This window comes from Aulonocara stuartgranti (genome assembly GCF_965226115.1).
Source record: "Aulonocara stuartgranti genome assembly, chromosome: 6".
Taxonomy (NCBI): domain Eukaryota; kingdom Metazoa; phylum Chordata; class Actinopteri; order Cichliformes; family Cichlidae; genus Aulonocara; species Aulonocara stuartgranti.
This window is the reverse complement of record NC_138944.1, coordinates 39,814,887-39,833,315: the sequence shown is the minus strand read 5'-3', so window position 1 is coordinate 39,833,315 and position 18,429 is coordinate 39,814,887. Positions and strand designations below refer to the sequence as shown.

General features: G+C 41.6%; 2 protein-coding genes across 6 annotated transcripts; one reads left to right on the top strand and one right to left on the bottom strand.

Moving 5' to 3' along the window:
- Nucleotides 1-3,800: 3,800 nt before the first annotated feature.
- On the bottom strand, nt 3,801-14,472 carry pus10 (pseudouridine synthase 10). 5 transcript variants are annotated; one of them, XM_082537020.1, is made up of 18 exons: nt 14,382-14,451; nt 13,089-13,192; nt 10,416-10,543; nt 9,871-10,158; nt 9,703-9,789; nt 8,489-8,523; nt 8,221-8,400; nt 7,895-7,940; nt 7,530-7,594; nt 7,358-7,440; nt 7,137-7,262; nt 6,803-6,859; nt 6,639-6,715; nt 5,568-5,623; nt 5,353-5,470; nt 5,116-5,258; nt 4,855-4,954; nt 4,123-4,711 (listed from the first exon to the last, which is right to left on the bottom strand). In XM_082537020.1, exons 3-18 carry the CDS (start codon nt 10,539-10,541, stop codon nt 4,673-4,675), a joined length of 1,626 nt encoding a protein of 541 aa, XP_082393146.1. In that variant the 5' UTR covers nt 10,542-10,543; nt 13,089-13,192; nt 14,382-14,451; the 3' UTR covers nt 4,123-4,672. The 5 variants fall into 5 exon arrangements, with proteins under 5 accessions (XP_082393143.1, XP_082393142.1, XP_082393146.1 ...); XM_082537019.1 differs by lacking the exon at nt 14,382-14,451 and adding an exon at nt 13,373-13,453; XM_082537017.1 differs by lacking the exon at nt 13,089-13,192 and having other exon boundaries at nt 3,801-4,711; nt 5,061-5,258; nt 14,382-14,472.
- cct4 (chaperonin containing TCP1, subunit 4 (delta)) lies at nt 13,411-18,294 on the top strand. The gene is made up of 13 exons (XM_082537021.1): nt 13,411-13,707; nt 14,416-14,468; nt 14,550-14,639; nt 14,790-14,898; nt 15,234-15,498; nt 15,596-15,728; nt 15,996-16,135; nt 16,244-16,340; nt 16,571-16,681; nt 16,812-16,942; nt 17,337-17,571; nt 17,863-17,976; nt 18,126-18,294. The coding sequence occupies exons 1-13, from the start codon at nt 13,590-13,592 to the stop codon at nt 18,138-18,140; spliced, it is 1,611 nt and encodes a 536-aa protein (XP_082393147.1). The 5' UTR covers nt 13,411-13,589; the 3' UTR covers nt 18,141-18,294.
- Nucleotides 18,295-18,429: the final 135 nt, after the last annotated feature.

Below are 18,429 nucleotides of genomic sequence, written 5' to 3'. Positions count from 1 at the left end.
GGAACCTAAAAAGAAGATTGCTGTAAAGATTTTTTTTTTTAAAGAAAAAAAAGAGAAACATTGTTTTCAGTTTAAGAGGAGAAATATTGACTCACAAACACAGATACAAAGACTGTTTTTACATGACAAATCTTAGTGAAGAAAATGTAATTTATCACACAGATGCTAAGCAGAAGTGAGGCTTCCAGCTCCAGACGCAGGGGTCCTGACCCAATTAATCTTGTCAGTATTATGAGAGAAATGTATTTACACACAGACAAATATTTAAATTGAAGTAAGAGTATCAATAATTTACTGATCATGTCAGATCACAAGAAAACTGAGCCGTGAGACACTCGTGTATGAAGACTGTGAGGACTGCGAGAAAAAAGTGGCCCCAAACTTCTTGGTGTAAATATGCAATGCCTTTTTTGTTCTTTTTGTCTTCACTTATGAGGCATAAACATTTGTTTTCTGTGTGACTGTATGTTAAGCTTGCTGATGAGAATAGTGACCGAAAAATCCAAACCACCCGCAAACGATTCAAAAACTGCTTTGAAGAAAAAAACATTTAAAAGGAAAAAATAAACACGTGTCAATGAATGGACCCTTCCACTGTTTTTTGTTTGGGTTTTGTTTGTTTTTTCAGTTTTGCGTTTGTTTGGTTTTTTTGTGATTCATGAGGATGTTTCCATGGAGACGAACCCCAACCCGCCTTTCTTATGTCACCATGGTCCCTGAAAACGATCGACTCCAGAAATGTGAGGACATCTGTAACATGGAGTCTGCACTGTACTTCTGTTCCCTTCACCTTCTTAAAAAACTATAAGAGGAGCCTTGGAGGACTGTCATTTGTTTGTTTGTTTGTTTGTTTGTTTTATTTCCTGTGTGTGTGTGTGCGTGTGTGCGGTGCTGGTTTCATCAGGTTTCTTCAGTCCCAATTCCTTCTCCTTCCCTCCTTTTTATACCATAGTGTTTGTTTTATTAATGTTTGTCATTCTAGACAGTGTTACCTTGTATGTTGTTAAAAAGGCACCTCTTGAAAGTCGCTGAAGAATGATGGATGCATAACTGATTTTTTTTTTTTTTTTTCGATCATTTGCTTGTTTGTTTTCTTACCAAAACATTAGGGCAAGAACCCAGTAGTGGACTTGCATTGCCGTGGTAGTATTTATTTTGAATTAAATTAAAAGAAATACATTTCAGGGTTTCTGCTGTTGTGACTCTTTATTTCAGGTGATTTCAGACCTTTTTCTTTATTGTTTAGATGATAAGTTCAACTTTTTTTACAGATACACTTGGATTGGATTAATATAGCAAAAAAATATTTTGGTTCTTTAACATGGAAGACAAAAATAGTTTTTAAAAAAGCCAAATATTACATTTCTAATATCAAACTATCTGCTGTACAAAAACTTAATAATAAATCTCATAAATTGAAACTGCCCAGGAGCTTCTTGATGTAAAACAAAGTAAGTTTTTTTTTTTTTTGCAAAAACACCACTTGCAGTAAAGATTAGTAGATAATCTGTGGCTTCAGGTTTTTTGTCTGTGAATTACTTAAAAGAGCTAAAATATGCTGCCCCAGAAATGATGGACTCACTAAAATGAACTACGGACTCTTGATGAGTGGAATATTCTAGCTGAAAGTCTCGACTGACACATTCTGGGTCATTTGCCGAGACCAAATCTACTTAACAGTCACTGGAAACCAAAATCATCAAGTCTTTAAAATCAAAGTCAGTTTTTCATGTGCACCTTAACCTTCCTGGCGGAGTTAATAATAGAATAGAATAGAATTCAACTTTATTGTCATTGCACATGTCACAGGTACAGGGCAACAAAATGCAGTTTGCATCCATCCAGAAGTGTTTTAGTGATATAGATATATTACAATATATATTAGCCATGATATAGATATGTGAGTATATTACAGAAATGGGTCTATTATGGTATGTTATAATGCACACAGTATGAAGTATGTTATGAATATGCTATAACTATAAGTATGTACAGGCTATGAACAGGATATAAATATAAAAAACTATACAGAAATATGAGATATACAGCTATACAGAAATGTGAACTATGCAGGTTGTAAACAGTTGTAGAATTAAAAATTATCGTATGATTATTTACACAGAACTATGCAGTAGTGCAGTTAAGACGCTATATAAAGTGCTAGTGGTTGTGAGTGGTGGTTCAGTCCATGTTATTAGTGTGTGTTTGAGGGTACAGTTGTCCATTGTGTGTGTGTGTATGTTCAGTCCGTGTGTTAACGTGGGTCAGATGTCAGGAGGCAGAGTTCAGGAGTCTGACAGCTGTGGGGAAGAAGCTGTTCCGGTACCTAGTGGTCTTAGTCCGGAGGCTCCTGTGGCGCCTCCCAGAGGGCAGGAGGGTGAAGAGTCCATGTGATGGGTGACTGGGGTCTTTGATGATTTTCCCAGCCCTTTTCAGACACCGCTTCCTGTAGATGTCCTTTATGGCAGGAAGTGGTGCTCCGGCGATGCGCTGGGCAGTTTTCACGACCCTCTGCAACGCCTTCCGGTCCGAGGCAGAGCAGTTCCCGTACCAGACTGTTATACAGTTGGTCAGGATGCTCTCGATGGTGCAGCGATAGAAGTTCACCAGGATGTCTGAGGACAGGTGGTTCTTCCTCAGAGTCCTCAAGAAGAAGAGGCGCTGGTGAGCCTTCTTGACCAGCTTGGAGCAGTTGGTCGTCCAGGTGAGATCCTCGGAGATGTGGACTCCCAGGAACTTGAAGCTGCTCACACGCTCCACAGCCGTCCCCTTAATGTGGATGGGTGGATGTGGGTCAGCATTCCTCCTGTAGTCCACGATGAGCTCCTTGGTCTTCTCGGTGTTAAGCAGCAGGTTGTTTGTGTCGCACCACTCAGCCAGACGATCCTCCTCCTCCCTGTAGGCGGCCTCATCGTTGTCACTGATGAGGCAATCACCGTGGTGTCATCTGCAAACTTAATGATGGTGTTGGAACCATCAGCAGGTCTGCAGTCGTGGGTGAAGAGGGAGTAGAGGAAAGGGCTCATCACACAGCCTTGTGGTACACCGGTGTTCATCGTGATGGTAGATGAACAGCGGTTATCCAGCCGGACATGTTGGGGGCGGTTGGTCAGGAAGTCCAGTAACCATTTGCAGATGAGGGAACTGATGCCCAGGTCTGTCAGTGTCCTGATGAGTTGTGAGGGGTGGATTGTATTGAATGCTGAACTGAAGTCTATAAACAGCATTCTGGCGTAGGTGTTGTTGTTGTCCAGGTGTGAGAGGACAGAGTGCAGTGCGATGGAGACTGCATCCTCTGTGCTCCTGTTCTGGCGGTATGCGAATTGGTGGGGGTCCAGGGTGGGGGGGAGACAGGATTTGAAGTGTGCTAGGACCAGCTGCTCTAAGCACTTAGTGATGATGGGGGTGAGTGCTACTGGGCGGTAGTCATTGAGGCTAGATGGGTTGGAGTTTTTGGGTATCGGGACGATGGAGGTGGATTTGAAGCAGGCTGGTACCACAGCGTGGGCCAAGGACAGGTTGAATATGTCTGTGAGCACTCCTGCAAGCTCTCCAGAACACGCTCTGAGAACACGCCCGGGGATGCCATCAGGGCCTGCAGCCTTGTGGACATTGATCCTGCTCAGCACCGCTCCTACATCGGTGGGGGAGAGAGTCAGAGGTTGGTGGTCTGGCGTCATGCCTGCTTTGATTGTGGTTGTGGGGTTGTTGAGCTCGTTGAGGAAGGAGACATCAGAGGATGCGGGGGAGGGTTTGGTGGTCCTGTAGTCTGACCTCTCCTTCAAGGTCAAAGTCCTAATAATGCTACACAGAGCAATTTAAAATGTTTCTTACTGCCATAGCATGCACTGACAACATAGGAGATGGAGATTCTAATTGTAACATTATTTGGACCTCTGACCTCTTCTTTAAGATCCAACTCTTTAAAAGTATGTTTTAAATTCTGCTGCCTTTGTTTGTTTTAGCAACATTTAGGAAGTGATGCAGACTGATCACCAGCATCACATCTGCATCCAAACGAACTCTCCATCAGCCACTCCAACTAAAAATATACATCTGTCATACTACCCTTATCTGATTTTTAATCCACTACTAATTTGGTAAGTCTGCTTAAAAAGAATAAAGAAAACAAAATCAATACAGAAAAAATAGAATGCAATTTAATAAAATGTTTTAGGTTTAAGAGCTTTTTTAGGTTTTATAACTACATTTTACACATTAGCCTGTCTTATTTGACATTCTGCTTCAAAGGAACAAATGATAGTTTTTGATACACTTTAATTGAAAGCAAATAAGCACCAGTATGTACACAAAAATAGAAGGAGCGTGTTTTTCATCTTTACATACAAACTACTTTGTCCACTTGGCCCTGAAAAAACTCAAAACAGAACAAGGGCACTATTATTTATTAAATTACTTCAGACTCAAGATTCACAGTCGATGATGTGAAGATGAAAAATAAATCCAGACAAAGCAGACTAGCCAACCGAGAGAACTGTGTTTTCCTCTCCTCCAAGCACCGTCATGGCTTCACCACAACTGTCAGAACCCGTTTGCTGACAGTTCAGCACTGTGGTCTAACAGGAATCCAGCAGCAGATGGAACCAGTGCAGTCCAAGCCGAATCCTCTCAGAAACAGGACAAGAGCAGCGTCTGCGTGGCAGTGCAGCTTTCACTCTGGCACAGGGGGAGGCCAGTCCACATCCACAGACTGAGAAGGGAAACATCATATTCAACAAGTAGGAATTTAGGGACATAACATTTCCAGAAAAGACAGTGACAGTTATATTCTGTATGATATTCAATATGTTTGCTTTTTTTATTATTTGTTTTACAGATGTGACTTTCTCCCACCTCCACATCCAGTTCCAGGATGTCTGTGTCAGTCTTCAGCAGCTGGCACAGGTTGGGAATCGTTCGGCCGAAGTCTCCGTGGACAAACTCTTTGATGTAACTGTTGGCGGAGCATTAAGGAGCTTTTTTGTCTCACTGCAGGTTTCAGATAAAATTCAGGGTAAAATATTCTATTAGCTTATCGTTTCAATTAACAACAGACTGACCGGTGCAATGTTATAATTCATCATCGCACAGATGTGCCATTTAAAGTGAGGATACGTCCCGGCCTGCGTCTTCAATCGTAGGTAGAAATGATGAGAGTCCAGGAAGCGAGTGCTCATGCTGTGGATGGCTCGCTGTCGGACAGCCAGCGCCCGTCGATGCAGAACCCTCAAAGGGGTCTTCTGGTCCAGAGTCAGATCCTGATGAGACACACAACAGTCACACTGCTGATTCTTGATGTTTGAGTGTTAAAACACTCCAATTTCAACAGGTTATGAATTAGACCAACTAGACCTTGATGTCATCAATAAAAGAGATGTCTTCTCTCTGGATGGGTTTCTGGGTCCACACGAGAGCTGTATATGACTTGGTCTTCTCCTCCTCTCCCTCCTTCATGCGACTCATAGCCTCTCTGCAATTTAACACACAGCAAACATGGACTACTTTCTTAGTCTTTCACATATGTTGGAGATGTCGCTGTACAAATGCAGAATGAGTCATTTTCTCACCTGGTAACAATCTGCAGGTCTCTCACTTTGATTTTGTCTGACGACTGGTTAATGGTCTAAGAACAAAACAAAAATAATATCAGCAGGCCTAAAGTCTTTGCATCAGTGAACGTACATTTCTGTCAGCTTAACTTTGAAACAAGCATTTTTTTAGGAGGCTGAAAAAAAAGGATCTGCCAATTGCCCAAAACTGCAAATTTACAAACTCTCACGTTAAAATGCTAAAATTTACACTGTGGTGCAAAACACATATTTTCCCTTTACAACCTTGTGTATGGATGGAATGTATGGATCCCAAATGCCTTTAATATCTAATCCATCTGAATTTATTATTGATTTCTATAGTTGTGTGGTGGCTAAGATTGACAGGTGTGGTAAACCCAGGTAGCTATAACTGATCTGATAGGTCTTACCACCACTGATTGATTGATTGAACTGACCCCCTCTGCTAGGTTTTTGCTGTGTGGTACAGCCTGTCCAACAGGTTTGCACTTCTGTTTTGGTACCTTAAGTTCCATATTTTTCCTATTACATAGTGCTAATTAAAGGGTCACATGAGCAAGCAATAATCAAGCTTGCTAGCAACAACGCTAATCCAAATAAGCTCACTTCTTGCTCCAAATCCTAACATGGCAACCTCCACAGAGTTAATGTCACCTCTTCAAAATGCCAAAACCAATACCTGATGTTAAGGTGTCCATGTCCATCTTTTATTACAGTTTATGCTCTAAAGAAAAAAGTACTATGCAATAAAGTCAGTTCTTACTTATATACAACTTTAACATATTTCAAATCAAATGCAGGGACTAACTCATTTTAACAAAATGCTAAACAACGAAAGAAAATAACTGTGTTTTAAGATGTTCTTGGCTGAAGTAAAATATTACAAATTAAAATAATTAAGGGAGAAGAGATTCCCAGGGATTGAATTCAAATATTTTCAGTCACTGCAACATTTCTCATAATGTAAAACAGGCTTAATAAGGAAACTCTTATATTGCTGCTGAGACCTTCTGTTCAGCAACTAAGTGACTGCAGAATAATGGACGGAGTGAAAGGACACATCTGTACCTCCTGGAGCTGCTTCATCTGCTCTTTGCTGAATCTGGATTTGTGAGGATTCAGCAGCTCCATCGCAAATGGACGTCCTGCCAAATCGAACCAATGAACCCGATAAAATAAACAGTTCTTCAATCTTCACAACTGACAAAATCTTAAAGTTTCAAAAATCCTACCGTTCCCAAGAGTCCTGACATCCACATCCTCTCTGCCAGATGAAGAGAAATTAAAACCTGCAACCCCGAAAACAGAGATAAAGATTTTATTCTACGGCAAGTCACGTGTCATGTGCTGAAAAAACAAAACAAAACAGTAATAATATAAATAAACATGAATAAATGTACAATAGTTATTACACAGTTTAAAATCTGCTCACTGAAAAAGTGTCACAAAATCTCTGGTTTTAAAAGTCGAGCTGGCTCACGTTTAAAATGAACCTGCTCCCAAACTAAACCAAAACACCCCCAAAAACTGTGCTTGTCTTCATTTAAGCTGCGATTGTGGTCTCACCATCCGCTCTAAAGGCAGAGAGGATAGGCGCCGCGATCAACTCCTCCACTGAAGACTCCATCCTCCTCTCTCCATCGATCACCCAGGGAGTTTGAGGTAGGCTGCGACAGAACTTGTTGTATCTCCCTAAACATCACGAGGAGACATCATTATGCTATTTATTATGCTGTCAGTTTTAGACAACAACATTTCAAACAGATGTTCTTAATGTCCTACGTCACCTGCCACAAACACAGACACGTGCAGACACTGGACCTGAGGGCTGCAACTGCTGGTAGGCTGCGTTGGAGGACAGGGGTAGTGCCTGGAGAAAGGAAATGAAGGAATAAAAGATGCCATTTCAAAATCATTCCATAGAACTTTTTACTCGTTAAAGATGAAGAGGATCCTTACTTCAAAAATTTGGCATCGGGTATTTTTTCCAGAGCTTTGACCACCGCCATCCGAGTAAACACAGACTGCAGAGAGAAGATACAGATTCACACAGGGGCAGGGATAGCTCAGTAGGTAGAGTGGTGGCCCCGTGATCGGAAGGTCGGGGGTTCGAATCCACTAAACGGCTACCCTGAGGTACCCCCGAGCAAAGTACCGTCCCTACACGCTGCTGCCCACTGCTTCACTGAGTGAATGGGTTAAATGCAGAGAGGAATTTCCCCACAGGGATCAATAAAGTATACATTATTACTGAACTTTCAATTAAATTATGAAGACAAACTAGTCGTCCTGATTATTTTAAAGGATAAACTCTGCTTCCTCACCTGTTTGTTCTTGGTGGGCTTGAAGCAGTCAGGACATGTTGCAGCTCTGTAAAAAGGACATTGTTTAACCCATAAATCTTTTACATTTCAAAACTCAGAGCACATCTTGTTCCTGTTTTAATCTAAAATCAGTTTAGCTTTTGAAATTCAGGGAATTTGGGAATCCTTCTAATGGATTTTTCTAAATTAAATGGATATGTCTTAATTATTACTGGTCATTTTTTATGTTAGCAATTCAGAAATATTTCCTTTCCCCTCCAACTTCATGTTCTTCACCAAGAGCTGTTTCAGAAATTTCATGTGATCTTGAAGAGTTCAGGACTCACAGGAAGTGGCAGTCAGCGTCTGTCTCTGGATGAGTGAACTCCACGCTGACCTCAAACGGGCTGACCTTGGTAACCACAGCAATGCCCCCCAGCTCCTTGGTAACCATGCCCTGCATGATCCACTTGAAGGCCTCCTTGACCTGGATGACATCGTCCTTGTCGAGCACTAAGCCCTTTTCTCTGAAAATATTAAATTAAACATCTGATTCCTTGTGACTCTTGACTGTACATCGACTGATGTTCAAAACGTAGCCGACAAATACTTTACCTCACTTCCTTCTTCACGTAGAGCCAACAGGAGTGCTGCAGTATTTTAAAAGAAATTGTCATAAACAGTGCGCAGATATTTTACATAAGCAATAAATACAAATGAACATCCAGTGAAAATATTACAGATATGTATGAATGCCGGGAAAATGAACTTATAACGTGAAAAACTGTGAAGTACCAAATGGACGATATTGCGAGTACCAAGACATCCATCTCAATTACCCAAAACTCAAAGGACACAGAAAAAAAATCCACAAAAACCACAAAGGTTAGAATGTTGACATCAAAAATGCCTTAAGTAATGGTTGTTTCAAATTAACTTGTGCTGGGAAGTCAACACTGTCACATTTCTTCACCTCGTCTCCTACGTCAATCACACATCAATGATCTCACCCATTCTGCCTATTTCCATCTATGCAAAATTAACCCCTTTCTATCAATCCTTGTTCATAGTCTTGTTACCTCCTGCACTGACTGTTGTAATTATCTCTACAATGGTCTCCCTCCAAAATCCCTCCATAAGCTTCAACTGGTTTAAAACTGCTGCCTGCATTATTACCAGAACCCCTCCTACCAGCACTCCTGTCCTTCAGGAACGTCGCTGGCTCCCTGTGACGTTCCAAATAGTATTCAAGCTTCTTCTGTTCACCTTCAAGGCCCTTCATAACATTGCTTACCTTTCTGACCTATTAAGCACTACCTCTTTTGCCCACTCACTTTGATCTTCCTCTGCACTTGCTGTGCCTTCTTTCCGCCTCAGCACCATGGGAAGCAGAGCCTTCATCTGCTCTGGTCCCAGCCTGTGGAACTCTCTACCCCGAATATAAGAAACACTGATTCTCTGTTCAAGTTTGCTTATTCACTGTGAACTTATTGTGTATTTTATATTGTTCTTTGTTCTATTATGTGTTTTTACTCTACTGTTAAGTGTCTTTGGGTGTCTTGAACGGCGCATTTAAATAAAATGTGTTATCATCATTATCATTATTATTACTACTACACCTAACCCTCAGCCTAACTCTAACCAGAACCTAATTGTAACCCTGACACTAAAACCACATTTTAAGTCTAAAAAAATGTCTTCAAACTCGTGGCGACGAGCATTTTATCCTCATAATTGACTTTGTCCCCACAAGTATAGTACCATTCCAATTTTTGGTCCTCACAAAATATGTAAGCATGGTTCATACACACACACACAACCATACTGACCTCGCGGACACAGAGCTGAGCGGGCAGAGACACAGACAGCACCAGTGTGTCAAACTCGTAGTTTCCAGCCTTCACTGCCTCTGCTATCTGTGAACACACACCAGAAACAGCAGTTTAACACTGACGGCAGTGTAAATGGAAACAGTGAATACTGTCGAGCGCACACACCTTTATCGCCTGGGTTGTACCACATAGTCCCTGCAGGATTCCCAAACACACCACACATACACGTGAGTCCCCATCCTTTGATTTGACCACAGCGGCTGCCTCTTCTTCTGACTGAACATCAGTTATACTGGTCTCCAGTTTTGCTCTTTTATTGGGAGGGTCTTCAGATGTTTCTGATTCTGCAGCATCTTTGGACTTGTAATCATCTCTGGAGTCTAGAGCTACTGAATCTTGACATTTATCATTTTCTGTATCATTGATGAAAATTTGAAGTTCTTTAAGTGTTTCCTGTGTCAGGTCGAAGAAAATGCAATTAGAACTTTCATGTATTTTGACATATTTACTAATGCAACTGACGAAATCTGTAGAATACGACAACGAGAGCATATATTCCCCAAACAAGAAGATAAGTATTCACAATCTTTTCTTCCTTGTAACTCTCTGCATAAGCCACGATACAAACAAACCAACAAATAATTTCTAAACAAGATGACGATTAAAGAATATAGCAGGTATAAAAGCGGCGTCTGCAGCATGAGCCTCACCTCTGGTTGCTTCCGGTAGGACGCCTGCACACTCACGCAGCAGAATCTGAGGACACAGCGAGCGCAGCAGCCAGCTGACAGCAACTTCTGGATGATTGGTTTATCCTTCTCCTTCAGGGGCAGCATGACTGCAGAGTGCAAAAGGAGAACCATGAACATTTCGGCATGATAAATGGCTATTCTGTCTTAAAATGTTGCAGATGTTAACTGCCTTTTGTAAATACTGTGTGTTATTTATTACAAGTCCCAAAAAGTTGATTGTGTTCACCTGGACGCAGCGTTTTGAGTGGCAGAAATATTTCATTACTCATCCAAGTGACTTCTGCAGTCTCAGCTGACTGCAGGTTTCCCAACCTTATAAACAGTGCATTTGCACAATGACTGAAAACTGCATGAACAATGGGCTGGGAGCTCAGTTCCTTGATCATTATTTATGCAAACTGTCATAACCACTGATCAAAGACCATGAGTACCATCACAGAGAGTTGGGGAATGGCTGCAATCACAGCATTGTAAGATGGTGACAGATGTACCCTTATTCCCCCTCCTCTATTCAGAGATGGTCTTTCCCTTTTCACGTAAATGGCCTCCTTGACTCCGCGCTCAAACCAGCGTTCCTCCCTGTGTACATCCAGAGTGTCCACTGGCCTGTAGGTGTAAATAGACTGCAGAGTCCTGGCCTGACGAGGTGGCTTTTCTGTGTTGTGCCATCCTCTTAGCCAGAGGTTGTTTGGTTTCCCCGATGTATAAATCACAGGAATCCTCCTGGCACTTAACAGCGTACACTATGTTACTCTGTTTGTGTCGGGGGACACGATCCTTGGGGTGGACCAATTTTTGGCGTTGTGTGATTTGGGGTTTAAAAGCCACAGAGATGCAGTGCTGAGAAAAAAATGCATCTCAGCTGTTAGAATAGAATGATCCTTTAATTGTTGCACAAGGGGAAATTTGGGCCGTTCCGATACGCCCTGACACATAAGGGATCACTAAGGATTTTTGCTTAGGCAACAGTTGTCCTTCTCTCCTGGATCAGCTGGAGCTTTCTTTGGGTGCCATCGCAGCTTTGACAAATGTCCAGCTGGGATAACCACATTTACTCAGGGTCTTCTTGATATGATGTTCTTCTGTTTCTCCCACTGAAAACGTTACGTCCAGATGAACAGAATCAACTTTTGGGATTTACTCACCTGGATGATTGAGCATGTGTCAAGATATTTATTATAAGGTGTATTAAAAAAAGAAAGAAAGAAAGAAAGACAGAAAAAACTGCATGAAAAACCACATGAAAATAATCTTATTTAATAAGCATGCATATATCTAACTGTGGTTAAAACACCATCCATCCAGGCTGGAGCCATCTGAGCTACCATAGGGCGAGAGGCTGGTACACTCTGGACAGGTCACCAGCCTGATGCAGGTTTAACAGAGACACAGACAACCATTAACACCCCACATTCACACCTACAGCTGGATGTCTGTGGACTGTGGGGAAAAAGCTGGAGTACCCAGAGAGAAGCCACGCAAACAAGGGGAGAACATCGAAACTCCTGGTTATGGTTAAAACACACAGTTTCCAGTTAGATAATAAACTGATTCATTTTACTTTTACTGTAAGTACTATGAGTTTTTTTTCTCACCATTTGGACATTTTCACATTTTGTTTTAGAGAAGTATTTTGTCTGGCATATTTTGACACACAAAAAGGCAACACAGCTTTTGCTCCAGGAAGTGGGAGAACAGCTGTCTGTCACTGCATCAACAGGCTTACAGTGCAGATCTGTGACTGTTGTTCAGCCTGTAGAGAGCCATTACACAGCTGTTCTCAGACCTACTGCTCCAAATATTTGTGCAGTCATGTTCCTGTTTGTTATACGTATGTTTGTCAGAGATAGTGTTAAAAAAACAGAAGAAAAAAAAAAGAAAAAAGACACATTAAAGGCCCCCCCCCCCCCCCCTCCCCCAAATCTCAGAGAGAGCACGTGTGAGCGTCTGAACAGATACTCAAACCAGCAGTTTCCATCTCACCAGATCCCACAGCAAATATGTTTAAGGAAGCGTTAACATCCTCCCAGAGTGCACTGATCCTAGCTTTCTAACGTGCTGCCCAAAACTCTTGAGCTACTCCTAAATATCTGTATATTTTGTACCCAAGGCGCAAGAACGTCTTGTAATTTTTAAAATGATCTCGAAAAATAGTTATTCAGTTATTTTCTGAAAGGCTTTCAAGGTGTTTCTTTGGGCAGTGGCTGCTTTTTCTCGCATTTTTAGTCCAGCCTTTGAACCTAACCATGTTCATACAATGTTTATTTGCTAAGCTACTTAACACGGATCTATTAAATATTCCCAACTCAACGGGTGAACCAGTGCTATGTCTACACATAACAAACAACAAAACAAAAAATCTAAACCAACAATAAAAAGTTTTACATCTTAAAATAACCATAAACTATTAATTATAAGAATTTTGTGCCATCGGAAGACTGAGATTGTGTAAAAAAAACAAAAAAAACGACTGTTGCAGCTAATCATCTTAAACACGCCTGTGCAATCCAACAACTGCAGCTCCAGCACGGCTCACTTCAATTTTCTGATACTCTAAGCTAGCTAACAAGTTTTAATAATCTACAGACAATCTACACAACCTCTTATGGGTGACAGCAGAATTAAACTTACCTGACAGAACAGTGTTTTTTATGAACAGTGATGATCAGTTATTCGTAAGGCACGTTCGTCAATAGAGGGTCCCTTTCCTGTAGTCTGAGCCCTTCCAGACAAAACTAATCAAAAGAGGAGAAGCTTCAGGATAAAATTTTGCCTCTCGCAACAAGACGAGGGCTAAACTTAAGTTCATAGGTGATAGCAAATGCTATTGATATCACATGGATAAAAATGTTGTTTTAATAAATTACAGTAAACCCTAATCAATAACTTCTGGGTTCTCTATACTCAATCTTTACTGTCTGCAAACGTCATCTCCAAGCGCCGGGTAATTTGACAGCCGGGTCCTTCCTTCTGCTGCAGCACCCGGCGATCTGGAAGCTTCTAACTAGGGTGCTGGTATCGGCTCCTTAATCTGAGTCCATCCGAAGCCGAACTGTGGTGTTTCAGCGCCGGAGTTCACTAGTCTGACTCTGAAGACTCCCCTAAACATTTCCCATCGATTATAAAGTCAAGATGCCTGAAGCGATGGCAGCACCGAAGCTTTCCAACGGAGGCAAAAACAAAGGAGGGGCGTATGTGGACCGCGACAAACCGGCGCAGATTCGCTATAGTAACATTTCTGCCGCCAAAGGTATTTTGATATAATCATAGTTAATCAAGCAGCTAATATGGGATTCAGGGTTTGTACAGCAACCTGCTCTGCTTGTTTGCTGGGCACCGTTATTCCTGGTCCTATAGACGGTACCTTCCGCCTAGTCCAAATCTCATTCATTATAGTTGACGGCGTTTCTTTGCTATATAAATACAATACAGCGGCCATAACAGATAATGGTCAGTTAATAGTTTACAAGAATCCAACATCTTTATCTAATGTTGAATAAACCATTATGGGTGCTTGTATTACTTTTTCCAGATTAGTTAAAAGAAGCAAATTAATACATGAATAATAATATAATAATTTGAGGGTTTAATTAAAAAACAAAAAAAGAGCACTACTGAGCACTTGCTACAGGATGCTAATGATTCAGCACAATCTCTTCATTGTTGGGTTGTAATGCTGCTGAGCTGTCAGCTGAACTAGATTACGCATGTTTGTAGTTTTCAGTAAGATCCCTTTGATTTTAATAGGTAATGTACAACATAGAGGTTCCTGCTATATCAATGATATTGATACTGAAATGTTTTCATTAGTTCATAAACATGAATATGCTGTGCTTACCAAGAAGAAGCTTGAATATTAGTCCTCACTTCTGTTTTTTAAAATGCAAGACAAGATGAGTGGAATTTGCTTGACTTGGTTATTACCTGTGTTCTCATCCATCCCTTTGTTGTTTGTTAGCTGTTGCAGATGCCATCAGAACAAGCCTGGGCCCCAAAGGCATGGACAAGATGGTCAGTGAACAGATTTGATGGCTTTACCCAGGCCCCTCATCACACCTGTATCTAAACGATGGCTGTTGTTTTTGGTTTCAGATCCAGGATGAGAAGGGTGATGTAACCATTACCAATGATGGGGCCACCATCCTGAAGCAGATGCAGGTGCTCCACCCTGCTGCTAAAATGGTACGTTACAGCAGCCTGCACAGAAGCTTTGCAACTAAAACGGACCTATGAGTGCTCCCTTTCTAAGTATAATTTTAAGCTTCGTTAAACACCAAACACTGTTGTTAATTCGGCGATTAACTCATATGGCCTGAACCAAATGTGTTTCAGCTGGTGGAACTGTCCAAAGCCCAAGACATTGAGGCTGGTGATGGCACCACCTCTGTGGTGGTGATAGCTGGAGCGCTGCTGGATGCCTGCTCCAAGCTGCTGCAGAAAGGTGAGTGCTTTAGGGGATTGAAAAATCGAAAAAGTGATGCTACAGCTTAATTTTTTTTCTCTTTTTTTAAGAGTAATAGTAGAATTATTTCTGTCTTTTTTGTATCTTGTAGTTTGTTTTTATGCGCATTTTGAATTCACGCACTGGACATGTTGACTCCCTTTACTTTGCAAGGCTTATTTTGCACAGCAGATGAACTTAAGATGGCGCTAAAGCCCAATACAAGATAAATAAGGATCGTTTTGAGCTGTGTATCTGGAAAAGTTGAAGAATAACAACATGAACCTTTAATTGAGCACAATTGAGCCCGTTTAATTACTTGTCTCACCTGCCAGGTATCCACCCCACCATCATTTCGGAGTCGTTCCAAAAGGCAGTCGATAAGGGCGTGGAGGTGCTAACGGGCATGAGCCAGCCAGTGCAGCTGAGTGACCGTGAGACGCTGCTCAACAGTGCCACCACGTCACTGTGCTCCAAGGTGGTGTCACAGTATTCAAACCTGCTGGCACCCATGAGTGTGGATGCTGTTATGCGAGTCATTGACCCAGCCACAGCCACTGGTGTCGACCTACAGGACATCAAAATCATCAAGAAGCTTGGGTGAGTGTTTTTGTTTGTTTGTTTGTTTTTCTACTCTTATTTAAGCACTTTCTTCTGATTTTTGCTAGGCTTAATCACGTGTGTGTTGTGTGTTTAGAGGCACCATTGATGACTGTGAGCTGGTAGACGGCCTTGTGCTGACCCAGAGAGTTGCCAACACTGGTGTGACCCGAGTGGAAAAGGCCAAAATTGGCCTTATTCAGTTCTGTCTGTCCCCTCCCAAGACTGATGTGAGTCGCTTGATGAATATCTGCTGACAAGAAAACCCTTTCTGCCTTATTTTTTATGCTCAGCTTCAGATTGTAACAGTGAACTGCTGCTACAGTTTTGACTGCTTCAACTGCTATCGTTGCTCCTTTTCCAGTCATACAGAAGAGAAGACATTGTTTTCAGTAGATAGAAAACACTGTCAGTGCTGTTCTTGTGAACCATTATGTATTCCTTCAGGAAAAGCCTTCTTTTTCTGACCTTCTGTTGGGTTTTTGTGGGGCATGTAGATGGACAACCAGATCGTGGTGTCAGACTACGCCCAAATGGACCGCGTGTTGCGGGAGGAGCGTGCTTACATCCTCAACTTGGTAAAACAGATTAAGAAGGCTGGCTGCAACGTGCTGCTCATCCAGAAATCCATCCTCAGGTATGCAGGGAGCGAAGGACACGAGAAAAACACACTCTGCTATGCATTTCAGTCTTCTTCTGATACACGAAACATCTGTCACACTAACAACTAACTGTCATGTAACAGAGATGCTCTTAGTGACCTCGCCCTGCACTTCCTCAACAAAATGAAGATCATGGTGGTGAAGGAGATTGAGAGAGAGGATATCGAGTTCATTTGCAAGGTTAGTATTGTCAAATGAACCACGGCTTCTCTGTTTTTCACACAGTATTTAATGGACATATATAGATCTACATCACATTTGGCAGCACTTTATACTTTTTAAAATTTTATAGGAAACTAATCATCAGTTAACAAGATTTGTACACTTTTAACTTGTGAGCAAGTATTTAGTTTTGACAACTGTGTTTAGCATTGCACACCATTTAACTGAAGCCCCCACCCCTTCTTTAGACTATTGGCACCAAGCCCATCGCCCACATCGACCACTTCACTCCAGAGATGCTTGGCACTGCAGAGCTAGCAGAGGAAGTCAATCTGGATGGGTCCGGCAAACTAGTCAAGGTACAGTTGAGTCTTTGCTCAGAGAAACTCAGTTGATTTTTTTTGAGTTAAAGGACACAGAATGTTTCACTTGCAGCTGAGGAAAAAATGAGCTGAAACAACTCTGTGCCTCGCTTGCCACTTTTTGCAGATCACAGGCTGCACGAGCCCTGGGAAGACGGTGAGCATTGTGGTGCGCGGCTCCAACAAGCTTGTGATTGAGGAGGCAGAGCGCTCCATCCATGATGCTCTGTGTGTCATCCGCTGCCTGGTCAAGAAGAGGTCAGTCAGTCATTTCTGAAGAGTAAATTTCATTGTTAAAAAAATTCTTAACGAACCTGAAAACATACCCCTCCATGCTGGCTCACATGGCAAAGTTGGACTGTTCAAGAACACCTTTAGATACAGTTACAGGTACGATTGCCCTCTGACAAAGGCGCTTTTGCACTGACGCATCCTGCAGGAGCGTAACAAACAGAGGAACAGTATTTAGGAAAGCTCGCCATTATTTTCGCAATGGGTTGCTTCAGCAACTTTGATGGAGAGCATTCAAACAGATGTATTCTTTTTTTGAAAATGTCTTTTTGGTTGTTATTATTTTATTTTGATCCTAATTTCTCTCAGTAATAGGATCAGTTCCAATGGCTTTTGCATTTTTGCCTTCTCTGTCTCTCAGGGCTCTCATTGCTGGAGGTGGTGCTCCAGAGATTGAGCTGGCTGTGCGTCTGGCAGAGTACTCACGCACACTGGCTGGCATGGAGGCCTATTGTGTGCGGGCATACGCTGATGCCCTGGAGGTGATCCCATCGACGCTTGCCGAGAATGCTGGCCTGAACCCCATCTCCACTGTGACGGAGCTCCGTAACAGACACGCACAGGGAGACAAGATGGCTGGCATCAACGTTCGCAAGGTTGATCTTTTAATTTATTAATTTATTTTTTAAAGTTAGCATAGCCTGACTTTGTGGAGAAGGTACTGCTAACAGAAGTAGATATTTAAGCTACTTATCCAATAAAAATGTTCTCTAGTTGCTCTCCAATAAAACTATTGTCTTGTTTGTTTGTTTTTTGTGGGGTTTTGTTTTGTTTTTTAGTGCATTAATTTTCTTTTTCCTGTTGAATGTCAGTGTAAAATGAATTTTGAAATGTGAACAGTTAGACACAAAAGACACACACCAAACAATTTGTTGTATGTGCAACAGGGAGGGATCTCCAACATCCTTGAGGAGCTGGTGGTGCAGCCTTTACTGGTCTCCATCAGTGCACTGACACTGGCCACTGAGACGGTCCGTAGCATCCTGAAGATTGATGATGTGGTAAGACTTAATCTTTTTTTTTTTTTTTTTAAACATTTAAAGTGAAATTATTTTAAGATAATTTCTTGTATACTACCTTTGGCTTTTTGCAAAATCTGAGTTTATTAGATTACAGTTCAAACCAGTGGAAATGTGTTTTCTTGTTGCAGGTGAACACCCGATAGGTCTGTCCATTGAGTTTTGTCACCAAGCCTGCTCACACTGCAAGGGATCAGAGGACTCTGTTAACACCATTCTGTTCAGATTTCCACTGTAGTTGTTACGTTGCATAATTTAATAAAAAAAAAAACAACTTGTTTTTTTTTTTGTTGACATTCATTCCCTGTCTGTGTGATTATATCTTTTAAAGCAAGTTGAACCTTTACATCTTGGCCTTTTGTCTTGTTTCTGTTAATCTGTATAATCAGAGCATGCAAGATACCTGTCATATGTCTAAGTAGCAAACTTGCACAC